Here is an 11573-nt window from a genome sequence, read left to right as displayed (position 1 = left end):
ACTGCATCCGCTGCTGTGCAACCTGTAGGTCCCCTTGCGGCGCGAGATCAGCCTAGCGAAAACGAGGAGTCTTAGGACTTTGGATTTTGATATACTCATCCCACTTAGTGATCATCGTTGAACAACTGTTAAGACAGAGTAATCGCTATGAGGATCAACCCAGATATCTTCCAATCCCAGAAATCAGCATTGAATTTTAGACGACTCGGACACCTCCTACGGTCGTCGGATTTGGTATTAGCGTTCTATCTGCCAGCCCGCGGATGGCTTCTCTGCAAAATTCATCATCGCACATTGAGAATGAGGCTGCAAGATGGGCAGCACTTAGGGGTTGACAAGACTATCATACACAGACCGATATTGGTCGCAATGCAAATGTAAAACCACAGGAATAATACTACCGCAGGAGAGACAACAGTGATGCGTGTGCCGTACACCGGTACAACACTTGTCTCACTCTCTACTTAGTTCAAGTGGATTTCGAGCAACTGAGCCCCCACTGCCACATCCGTACCATTGACATCGACATTGACGGCGCTGCCACCACCCGTGGTGACGAAAATGGCGTTCTGCTCTTTCTCCCCGCGACCAAAGAAGACACCTGTGGGCTCGGCAATTTCCGTAGAGTCTTCCGCGCCCGCAATGATCTCGTCACCGACGGCCACACCATCCTGGGTGAAGATAACCTGCTCGACGGTATTCCCGGCTGCAGTGGCCAGGTAGGCAAACTTGTAGTCGGAGCCGTAGGTGGCATTGAGTGCGAATCCGTTGGGGGCGATGGCAAAGTCGTCGAATTGGCTGCCCTGGTAGATTAACTGACCCGGACCGGCCGTGACGTTGGCGAAAAGCTCGGCGCGGTACAGGGCCCCATTGGCTGTCCAGTACACGAAGCCGTCGGAGACCTTGATGCCATTGATGGACGACATCAAGCTTTCCTGGTAGATGGCCTCCCAGCTGACGCCCGTGTTGGTGTCGATCGCGAATATGGCGTCCTGGTAGCTGGCTGTCGCGAGCAGGATGGTCTCGTTGAAGGTGGCCATGCCGTTGAACCCTGTGGGTGCAGTGGGCCGGCACAACAGCTTGATTTCGGGGTTGTCGCTGTCCTTGGTGAAGTCGACCTTCCACACGTGGGTGGCGTTCTTGGGGGGATCGCTGATGTTGTCAGATGTCGTGTTGGCGCCTGTCACGTAGAAAACGTCGTGGGCGCCCTCCGTGATGCCCGACAGACCCAGGACAGAGTCGAAGGTCTTGATCACCTTCTTCTGCGGGTGTATCTGACGGGGATCAAATGCAAGAAGGCTGGCAGGAGGACCGATCTCGGTGGCTAGGACGATGCCATTGGATCTGGTGGCCAGGTTCTCCAGCCAGGTGTCGTTTGAGGCGAACTGGAAGACGGTGCGCACTGGGAGCTTGGCTGCCACGGTTGCTGCAAGGGATAGAGTGACGGCGAGTGTGGGACGCATGATGGCGAGGAATTTAGTGTGGTCGGTAGGTAAAGCAGGGTAGGTTACTAAGTTGTGCTTTTGATACTGCAGCCGTAAGGCTACTTTTATAGGGATCAAGAGAAGCCGGAGGACATAGGCAGATTGAGTAGATCCAACCCCATCAATGAGAATGACGCGGCCCCTGCCGTCCCCACTCCATCTTCCATCCCAGTTTAGGGCTAAATCGTTCGTCCGCACTCGGCCATATCGGACATAGTCGCCCAAAATTGGCTACCTATGCGCGTTCTTAAATGAGACTTCGCTACCGCTTTCTGTTCCTGGGTAACAGTGTGTTGATCATGGAACTTGGCATACACAGTGCGCATCTCAAATTAAGTCTCGCTGCTTGTGTTCCAGCCTCGATTTTCCTCTTACTCCTGACTTTCATAACCTTGCTACCCTTTCGTGACTGTATCATTTCTCATGCGCCTGCATCAGACTTGGAAGCTGCATGGTTGACGAACACGCAGTCGGGAGCAGATGACAACCTGTAGACTGCGAACCGTCCAATTTGGCAAAAACGAAAAGCCGACCACAGGTAAGCCTATTTTGCCTTGTGAGTGAGTACTGGGTCGAACTATTGGTGGGGATGCGCGGCGACTACTTACCTAGTTTTGAAGTTAATTCCAACGTAAAACAGTCCAGCCACGTAGACTGATACAAAGAATCTGGAATTCGACACCCGTAGTTATTGATAGACAATCAGAGTACCTGAAACAATGGGGCCCATTAACCCGCTGCCAACTTGTGGCTTTCCGTTGGGCACGGTGTGAGTAGGCTCACACTTGCTGCTCTCTATAAATCGACATCCTTTCTTCAGAGCAGGCCAATCGGTGGTCCTTCTTTTCTGGCATGTCATTGGCAAAATCAAGACACATACACAGGGGGAGGATTATGGTCAGAACTGACAAGATAAGCCTAAGTCACCCTCCACGAATTTCGATCAAATCACGTTTTTCTGCTCGAGCGCTGCGAGCATGAATTGGTCAGCCTGAAATGGGGGTAATTTGAGATAGCCGTCCGTTCACCAGCTCTGCCGAATTACTTCAGGGTCGCGATAAAGTCACCACCAAAGCCACACATTCGTGCAAAAAGAGTCGGTGGAAGAGCCTGGGAGGCGCCGTACTAGAAGTACTCTATGACAAACACACCAGAGAGTATTGAGAGTGCCCTTGCCTCAATGACCCAGAGGCAATATACCTCCCGGGCCCTGAAGTCGTTTTTCCCTGACCCCGAGTCTTCTCGCTGTCCACGAAATCAGATCTTCGCATGGCATGCACCCTGAGACAATTACTGCTTTAAGATTGACGTACTCTGCAAGTGAACTTTGAAACCTCCGTCGTTCGCAGCGGATCATTGTTGTTCTTGATCTGTTTTGCGATAAACCACGCCAAATCAGAGGTGGAAGAAGCCACTTCATCAACAAGTTTCGAAGATTTTGATCCTATGTAGTCTGTTGTTCCTAGACCATAAAAAGGGCCTGGCCAATTCATTTCAACGCAAGGCACTCGCGGCGTCTACGAGGGCAAGGAAAGTCTTTCTATTATGCCATTTTTACGCTCGGTGTGAGGAGAAAACGGAAGCGCAACCTTCCTCGACAGATTAGCATGTCATAGCGACAGGGTTTCCTCGAAGTAGCAGAATGTTTGGTCTTTATGTGGACTCTGCAGGGGTCCTTAACCCATGATTTGGCTCTGTACCAGCCACGCCTGACCTTATTGTTCAAGGCAGGGAAAGTAGACATATCCATCTCTTGAAAGACGCTCTAAGTCCAGCCTGCTTCGTGGGCGGTTTTGTGGGGGAGTCACGTCGTGAACTTTTGGTAAGTCTCTTGCGCACCATAACAGTAGTCGTGTCCAGAACCTCCTGAATCCTATCCGGGTTGTTCCGCGAGTCGACCCTTATATGAACACAGTACAGTGTGAAATGTCAGTTCTTGTGCTAGAATCAGAGAATGATAAGAACAGACAAAGCCTAGACATCTCTGTCATTTACCAGATGATCACGATGATGCGCAATCTCAAAGCTCTCACGGTCCCTGCCGAGAGGTCGAACAGAGCGGTGTTCCAGGGCGAGGCATGCTCGCACTACTCTCTATGAACACTGAGCTTGTTGTACTACCTGAATAATTATTTAGGACATCTTTCAGGTATGAGTCTCAAGAGCTAGCTTCAGTAAGAGTTTCAAGCTTTCGAAATTACCGTGGAATGGTCAAATGGAGCTGACCCCAAGTCTGAGGCGGTGAGATTTCGCGGTCGGGGCGTGGGCTGAACCAGCCCTAACTGAGTGTCAGATCGATGTTCAGTTACAGTAGAGATCCTGGTCTGTCACTGACTCATCAAAGACAAGAAAAAGCCTAGACTGGCCCGCTTGGCACATGTTTCGATTCCCGTATTTTTGATGTCGTGGACTACATCGTGAAAGTGTCGACCACTCTTGGCAATTCTTTGTCTCGTAGAGTTTGACTTTACCTGCAGGCTCATAAGCGACGCAATACGAGGAACATTGGGCCTCTCGGTTCAATGGCTGACACTTGATTTGCATTCGGGAACAAACAGCGAGGAAAGACCCGGAATTCCCAGGCGTCATCATGGCTGTCATCAGACGGATTAGGCTATTCGGGAACCCGGCAAGCCGTCCGTTCACCATCGTTTGCCAAGCGTCAGCGCAATGAGGTTCGCTTGAGACCTATAAAGCTCGCTTCCCATCAATACTTTCCAGGTCTGCCTTTCAGTGGCAACCAGAGCATCTGTCAGTGAATATCTAGTTTTTAGCAATACCCCTGCGCCCCAAAATTTCAGAATGTCCACCCCAACCACTATGCGGGCAATCGTGCAAACCGACGCAGACTCCACGACCCTCACCCTAAGAACCTCGCCACTACCAACCATCGACTCCTCAAAGGGCGAGCATCTCATCAAAGTCAGAGCTTGCGCGCCATGCGCCGGAGAGCTCCTCTGGCCTAAGAACTTCCCTCCGCCCAATCCCCGCGAACTGATCCCCTGCCCGGACGTAGCGGGAACAGTCGTGTCCGGACCCGACGACTCGCCCTTTCAGCCCGGAGATGAGATATACGCCCGTACCAACTATCTCCGCCCGGGAAACGCGCGGGATTACAGCGTCTGCGTCACCGGCGAGATGGCGCATCTCCCTCGAGGCTTGAGCGCCGTGGCTGCCGCGGCGATTCCGGTGTCGGCGGAAACGGCGTGGCAGATCCTGCTCATCCATGCGGGGGTCGCCGGCGACGCGGAGGTGGAGTTCGCTACGGCGCAGAAAGCGTGGAAGGGCAAGAGGGTGCTGGTGACGGCTGCGTCGGGGGGTGTGGGAATCTGGGTAACGCAGCTGGCGACCCTGCTCGGCGCGCACGTGGTAGGGACCTGTGGTACGACGAATGTGGAGCTCGTGCGGTCGTTTGGCGCTGCGGAGGTGCTGGATTATCGCCGGGTTGACTTGCGTGAGTGGGCGGAGCAAAATCCTGAGAAGAAGGTCGACGTGGTGATTGATTGTATCGGGCGGAAGTCGCTTCAGGATGCGTGGTGGACGGTTCGGGATGGGGGCGTCGTTCTTAGTATCTTCCAGCCGCCGGAACAGGTGAAACCTGAAGGACTTGATGCATCCGGCATCCGCGGTGTGTTTTTCGTGATGGAACCTGTGCGAAGACACCTGGAGGAGATCACTAAGCTTGCCGAGCTTGGTAAGTGTCGTGGCTTGGTGGACAGTGTCTGGCCATTGGAGCAGTATCAGGAGGCATTCGCAAGATTGAACGGGGGTCATGCTAGAGGGAAGATCATTTTTGACCTCTCCCTCAATCAGTGAAAGGAAACGAGGCAAGGGATGATTGATGATTGCTATTTTTCATGTACTTTTTATGACTGTTGATGATCACCACATTAGCTAAATTAGTCGTTTTGTCCTTCTTTATCCTTCTCATGAGGAGGAATAGCGTCCGGAGCAAAGAATAGTCCAGTATGACGAGACAAGAGGCGCATGCCATCATCGGCCAACTGCAGGAGCAAGAGTTCCCACATGCCTTCAACAAGGCTCGCAAGATCGCCCTGATCAAGAGTATGGCAATGAGAAACTCGGAGATCTGCTGCAAAACAGACTATCTCATCCCGTTAGCAAAGTGAAGATACCCTAACGATACTTACCGCTTTGTGATTTCGTTCCAGACTGGCGGAATCCCACCCATATCCAAGCTATTCGCTGTCACAGGCCAGAACAACAAGCGGAACTCGGAGAAGCGCTATGTGCTCTCGGAATATTTCATAAAAGTCTAGGTGAGGATATGGGTATTCCCTTCGAGCCTCTGGAGTCACAGAGAGGGGTGGCACGATGATGTATACAAAATTTGAAGACAAGGGAGATCGGAAAAGACAGATTCTAGTGAAAATTGAATAAATTCTAGGAACCGCAATTTTCTCATATGATTGCTTATCGAAATTCCTATATAGAGATTTACTTACAATAGCAACAACTTTCTTCGATACTATAGTACTGTACTTTCTATCTCAAGAGTGGTACTATCCTATGAACTTAGTTATGTCTTGATGTCTCCTCTAATTTCCTTTCCAGCTCTATTAGACTGGTGCAGCCGGGATGCATAGTAGTCCAGAGTCTAGATAACATTATTTCTGTTTCAGCACTTGAACGATGCAGCCTTCACACGCCAAGCACTATATCCTTCTAAAACCCTCACAGCGACGCCTTCGCCTCCCTCTTGGGCCTCAGAATCGACATCTGCGTCATATTCGCGACCAGCTTCCCCGCCTGATTCCACACTCTCGCCTCGGAATACGTCCGCCCGTCCGCCCCAGAAACCGTCTTCATCTCCCGCAGCAACCACGACCTCAGATCCCAGTCCGCAGAAAAGACCCTCATCGTAAAGTCCAACGAGGCACAAGCACCCGCGTCGTCCAGAAACCTCCCGCTATGGGCCAGCGCAAGGAAGCTCAGATACGCATCCAGCACGAACGCCAGACCGGCGTAATGATCCGCGCGCTGCGCACACGGCCCGCGCACGCGTATCCAGTCCGCCGACGTCCGCGACGTCAGGGGCAGGGAGTCTTGAGTCGTGGGCTCTCTCTTGGCCATGCCCGTCAGGTTCTGTCCAAAGACGCCCTCTGGGGTCTGTCTCGTTTCGAATAAGCGTGCCAGCAGGCCCAGCAAGACGTTGTAATACGACAGGGCTTGTTCGGTGAGGACCCCCCGCTGTACCATCTTGGCGCCTATCTGCTGGGGAGTTAGGCAGTCTTCCGGGCGATGATACTTCCGCTCGGGTGGGGCGGAGAAGCTGAGGAGGGATTTTTCTCCTTCTTTCTGGAAGTCCGCCAGGATGACCATGCATAGTCGGCTGGTGTTGGTGGTCCCCTGCTGCTGGGTCACCTCGACCTGGCGGGTGGCGAACGTTCGTGTGTCTCGGAGGCGGCGAACGGAGCAGTTGAGTGGAACCTCCGTGGAGACGGGCGCCAGGAAGTGTCCCGTGACGGAGTAGAGGAGATACTGGGATGGGACGGTTTCGCAGGCTGCTTTGACGGCGACGCCCAGGGCGCACCCGCCATAGGCGATGTTGGCGGTGTTGCCCATTTTTTCGGGCTTGTAGCGCGATCGGAAGACATCTGGGCCGGTATTCTCTACGGATATTTGCTCCGCTACCGTGCGGGCAGTGGCAGAAGTCGTGCTGGTGGTCATTGTCACAGGTATGCTGTAGACGTCAAAGGGGTTCGTGCCCGTTAATTTGAGGGGTTCTTCGGTGTCTCGTCGCTCGGAAGCTTAATTTATGTATAGTGCATTCCCGGAGACACGGCCGAGGTCGGGGCGGGGCGGTTTTGCCTGCCTAACTGCCGAGGCTGCGCTGCCACATCTTTGACTAATCAAGACCCTTTAAGAGATACTCATACAACGCCGAATCTTGGTGATGATGAACCGATCTCTTCAGTGTCAACAGCTATCTCAACGTAGGATATATAACAATTTTCTAGACTCGAGAAGTCTTGACTGAGTGGGCTTCTCACGCGCAGTGGCGCAGCGAAGAATGGCATTGTGCCTGCTTTCGGGATGACGGAGACGTGGCACGGGGTGTATCTACAACCTTCGCTGTCCGGAGTATGATGAGCAGAAGGGGCAAGAAGTCGCATCGCTGGGCTCATGAAAGATAGCTGCAGAAGATGGAGAGGTCGGTGGGCCCCTTGGATTGAGGTGACCGATCGTTTCTGCAAAGTCCCTCAATAACGCCGAAGCGACGGCAATGGCATTCAGGCCGGTGGGTGGTTTCTGACGGGCGACAGGGGGTTCTAGACGCGAATGGGAGCCTTACTCTGTGCGGCAGAACGGATGACATGATCGTCATCAATGGGGTCAGGTATAACATGCCCGCGAACTGAAGGCAACTGCGCGTGAGCACTCTCCTCCCTGGGGAAAACCTCCCGGACCAAGCTGCGATTTCAGCTCACCTCAGAGATCTACCAGAAGGAACAGGAAGCAGTAGAAAAACTCATCCTCGCCCACCGACGAGCCATCTATACGTACCCCACCAAAGACCCAGCCAGAGAGAACCATTCTGCAAGTGCTGGCCGATGTCTCCGGCACCAATCCCGACGACCTCGGAAGCACAACTAACCTGTCCGACCTCGGCATCACATCTTTAGCCTTCATCCAGATCCAGCAACACCTCACAAGACGAATGTCACTCTCCGAACTCCTCCCTCTAGCCACCATCATGGCCCACACCCACCGTCCACGACCTGGTCAAGGTCTGCCAATCAGCCACCCCCTACAAGTACAATCCGCTCGTAACCCTTCAACCCCACGGCCCCAAGCCCCCCGTTATGGCTCTGCCATCCCGCCGCCGGTGGAGCCTGGTCTTCCTGAGTCTCGCGGACCCTCATTCGCGACCGACCCGTCTACGCCTTCCGCGAGTGTCTCCAGATATACCACTCGGCGATCCAAGAAATTGCAGCCGCAAGGCCCCAGGGATGCGATCTACTCCTACGGCTGGATGATTGCCTCCGAGCTGTCCAAGCGGCTGGAAGCAGAAGGAAGCGAGGTTCGCTTCCTGGCTAGTTTGAACCAACCCCGGGTACGTGAGTCCGCGGCTGCGGGAGGTGCAATGGCCCGATTGTCTGGGGAATATCTCCTTCTTCCTTGAGATTTTGCCCCATGATGCGCTTACAAAGTGCCTCCAGGCAGGGGGTGGGTCTCTCTCGGAAAGACGCGTTCCGGATGGTGCTTACTCGGGCGGATCAGGTCCGCATGGTTGAGATGGGTTTGGATGAGGCAGGGCTTGCGAGGTGGATTGAGAGAGCTTTTAGCCTGCAGGAGGTCGGGAGGAAGTATCGTCCTGAGGGTACTGTGGAATGTGCCGGGAGAGCATCACTCGGCGCTGAGAAAGGCGCATGTTCAAGGGTTCTCCATCAGGCTGGTCGAGCCTTTGGCTGCACGATGTATTTAACATACAGGGACTAGTCGACGAGGGACGTATATTGGTATCGATATGCGTCCATGGCTTGTTTCAAACACAGACACAAGGAGCAAAACAAGAGGTTTACTGGGCTCTAAGAATTGTTATTTAAACACACCCCATGATTCTAAGAACACCTCTGAGGGAATAAAAATACAGTAGCAAGTCCCAAGCCCCACCCCTCTTCCATAGGGCACGTGGGCGTTGTCCCCAAGGCACCACACCTGAGCCTATTTAAACCTCAAATTGACAATCTATGTTTAGCCCACGCTTCCAACTGGCCAGGACTCAAGAATCCGGTTTGTCAACCTGGAGCTGAATGGCAACAACCTTTGCAGGCTCAATGATAGCACCCAGGACCGGTTCGAACTGCCCACCGGCAGTCACGGCATACAGAACATCCTGAGACCGGCTAAGTGCCAACGCAGTGACGCCCGCCAGATCAGTCGTGAAGAGATTGCCGGCAATCAAAGTAACCCGGCCCGAAGGCTCGACCTTCAGCACGCTGTTCTCTGCATTGGCTGCCACGTAGGCGGTGCCGTTGCGGGACAAAACAAAATCATCGGGCGTGAAGCCGCGGGCCAGGATCTCGACCCGACCGACCGGGGCAGCGTATTCGTTGAAGCGCACGCGGGCAAATAGCATGCCTGTGGTGCTGGTGTAGTAGACGTAGTTGTTGCGGACCTCGATACCGTTGATGCCTACGGGTTTCGGGCTGTTGGGGGCGGGCTTCATGGTTGCGGGGTCGGAGAAGGCAATTGAGTAGTTCCCGTGCGTGATGTCGATGCGCCAGATAACGCCCTTGGCGGAATCAGTGCTGAGCAAGGTGTTGTTGTTGAATAGGGTCAGGCCGTTGAGGAAATCGGCTTTGGGCACTTTGGTGATGAGGGAGGTCTCGGGGTGGTCCGAAGTAGTGAGATCAATCTTCCAAATAGCATAGGTGCCCGGCGTAGAGAGACTCCCCATTGAGAAGTTGCCTGCGACAAGAGCAAACACATCCTCACTGATTTCAGTAATGCCGAACAGACTGCGAGAATTGGGAAACGTTTCAATCAGAGAGGCATTGCGTTGGCCCCGTGGGTCGACACTCCAAAGTTCAGGGACGCCCAGACGTGTGACGAGGACGTCGCCATTGGAACGAACAGCCACGTTCTCCAGCCAGGTACCATTTCTGGCATACTGAAAGAGGGTCCGGCTTCTGTCGAGAGCGGCAGAAACGGAGACAACGGCCAGGGCGGCGATGGCAATGAATTTGGTATGAACCATGGTAAGAATGGATGCTGGACAAAGATGATCTGGGATCGACAACAACAACAACAGCAACTAGCAGTACATTTATAGAAGCTTAAGGTGTGTCTAGCATCTGAAAACCGATTTGGAAAGGGCGAGGTGCCCACTTCTCAGAGGGGAGGTGCCCCCTTCCCCAAAATCTTAAGGATCGGGCAAGTCTCAGTTTCAACTCGGATGCAGAGAGAAAGCAGCCACCTCGCAAAGCCAGAATGGTTCAGACCTTGACAAATGTGCTAATCTTCATCTCTCTGCCATGCGTGATGCGTCATGGCTGGGTTTCATTTAGGTTCGTTCCTTGCCCACCCACCCATCAATTACGAGGACTCTGCTCAAAATGGTGAAAAGAATAATCGAAGGTATTCTCCACTAGATAACCCTCCTAACAATACCTTCGGCTTCAGAAAGACGGAATATTTAACAGAAGAAAGAGACATGAAAAGTACAACAGTACTTAGCGGAGTACTGCTGGGGGCCACACGGGGAGGGGAACCGGGAGAGCATTTGGGGGAGAGTGCTTACAGTAGCTCAGTAGCCTGTATCAACAATTTCCAACCAGAGTACCATGAAGAGCACTACCTGGGCGATGCAGCCTTGGCTTTAGGTTTCGTATCGCTTAAGCCTCAGTACGCCCATCGATGCTTAGGAGCACCTGCTCTGCACAGGAATGTACTGTGTATGAACGGGGTGAGGTTTGTGATGGGGGCGGTAAATCTTGACTTCGTATACTTTGGGGAGTGGCGTTTCCAGTTGAGGATGTCGAGACACTGTACCAGCGCTCTCTTCCCAAGAAAGTAGTCAAAACTATAAGGAAAGCTATCTTAATCAACTATTCGATTTCTCTTAGATAAGAGATTCGCTCCCCGTCAATCTTTAATTATACAACATAGCACAAAAGTGTAAGTTAAGCGATACGAAGCTCAGGAGCCAAAAAGAGATGACAAGAGTGGGATTCGAACCCACGCCATCTTACGATGATCAGGAAGCTGTGAAGCTGGATGTTAAGGTAACCTTAACCTGACGCCTTAGACCAACTCGGCCATCTTGCCCGTGTGATACAGTCATGACACAAACTTAGTTATATAGCCTAGATAAACTACGCGTCCTTAATCTTCCCACAGATAGCCTCATAAATATCGAGTGAACCTCGTATCTTGCTTGAACAGCACAGATGGGCTTGAATGAGGGAGCTCTCGCAGACTTAAAAATGCTCGATAGTTGCTTGCCGACCGGGGCGAGAATACTTCCTCAATCTGGCTATTCTAGGGGGAATGGTTATCGAAAGAAATTGCGCGCCTGGTTAGAGCGCGGCACCTGCACATTTCCTAGGACGATGGCCGCAC

At 52.8% G+C, this 11573-nt stretch overlaps 6 protein-coding genes and 1 non-coding gene across 7 annotated transcripts; 3 read left to right on the top strand and 4 right to left on the bottom strand.

Annotated features, from left to right (window-relative positions):
* Window positions 1-464: 464 nt before the first annotated feature.
* On the bottom strand, window positions 465-1463 carry BP01DRAFT_410538 (uncharacterized protein; the record flags this gene model as incomplete). The annotated part of the gene is made up of 1 exon (XM_025578875.1): window positions 465-1463. The coding sequence occupies one exon, from the start codon at window positions 1461-1463 to the stop codon at window positions 465-467; it is 999 nt and encodes a 332-aa protein (XP_025433634.1).
* A 2754-nt stretch (window positions 1464-4217) lies between these two features.
* BP01DRAFT_354851 (NADP-dependent oxidoreductase) lies at window positions 4218-5446 on the top strand. Its single transcript, XM_025574543.1, has one exon. The coding sequence runs from the start codon at window positions 4287-4289 to the stop codon at window positions 5298-5300; it is 1014 nt and encodes a 337-aa protein (XP_025433633.1). The 5' UTR covers window positions 4218-4286; the 3' UTR covers window positions 5301-5446.
* Window positions 5447-5452: 6 nt separating this feature from the next.
* On the top strand, window positions 5453-5764 carry BP01DRAFT_380853 (uncharacterized protein; the record flags this gene model as incomplete). Its single annotated transcript, XM_025577251.1, has 2 exons — window positions 5453-5549; window positions 5700-5764. The coding sequence occupies 2 exons, from the start codon at window positions 5453-5455 to the stop codon at window positions 5762-5764; spliced, it is 162 nt and encodes a 53-aa protein (XP_025433632.1).
* Window positions 5765-6030: 266 nt separating this feature from the next.
* On the bottom strand, window positions 6031-7175 carry BP01DRAFT_336448 (thioesterase family protein; the record flags this gene model as incomplete). Its single annotated transcript, XM_025573242.1, has 1 exon — window positions 6031-7175. One exon carries the CDS (start codon window positions 7173-7175, stop codon window positions 6180-6182), a length of 996 nt encoding a protein of 331 aa, XP_025433631.1. The 3' UTR covers window positions 6031-6179.
* A 1027-nt stretch (window positions 7176-8202) lies between these two features.
* Window positions 8203-8743, top strand: BP01DRAFT_364041 (uncharacterized protein; the record flags this gene model as incomplete). The annotated part of the gene is made up of 2 exons (XM_025576305.1): window positions 8203-8562; window positions 8669-8743. 2 exons carry the CDS (start codon window positions 8203-8205, stop codon window positions 8741-8743), a joined length of 435 nt encoding a protein of 144 aa, XP_025433630.1.
* A 488-nt stretch (window positions 8744-9231) lies between these two features.
* On the bottom strand, window positions 9232-10734 carry BP01DRAFT_414485 (uncharacterized protein; the record flags this gene model as incomplete). Its single annotated transcript, XM_025579059.1, has 2 exons — window positions 9232-10141; window positions 10685-10734. The coding sequence occupies 2 exons, from the start codon at window positions 10732-10734 to the stop codon at window positions 9232-9234; spliced, it is 960 nt and encodes a 319-aa protein (XP_025433629.1).
* Window positions 10735-11168: 434 nt separating this feature from the next.
* Window positions 11169-11279, bottom strand: BP01DRAFT_t80. Its single transcript has one exon. It is a non-coding gene; the product is annotated as a tRNA-Leu (tRNA).
* Between the last annotated feature and the right edge of the window lie 294 nt (window positions 11280-11573).

Source organism: Aspergillus saccharolyticus, assembly GCF_003184585.1.
Source record: "Aspergillus saccharolyticus JOP 1030-1 unplaced genomic scaffold BP01scaffold_7, whole genome shotgun sequence".
Taxonomy (NCBI): Eukaryota; Fungi; Ascomycota; class Eurotiomycetes; order Eurotiales; family Aspergillaceae; genus Aspergillus; species Aspergillus saccharolyticus.
Note: the sequence above shows the minus strand (reverse complement) of the source record. Positions and strands in the feature narration are given on the sequence as shown.

Coding starts and splice junctions, on each gene's coding strand:
- BP01DRAFT_354851 (XM_025574543.1), top strand. CDS start 4,287: ATGTCCACCCCAACCACTATGCGGGCAATCGTGCAAACCGACGCAGAC.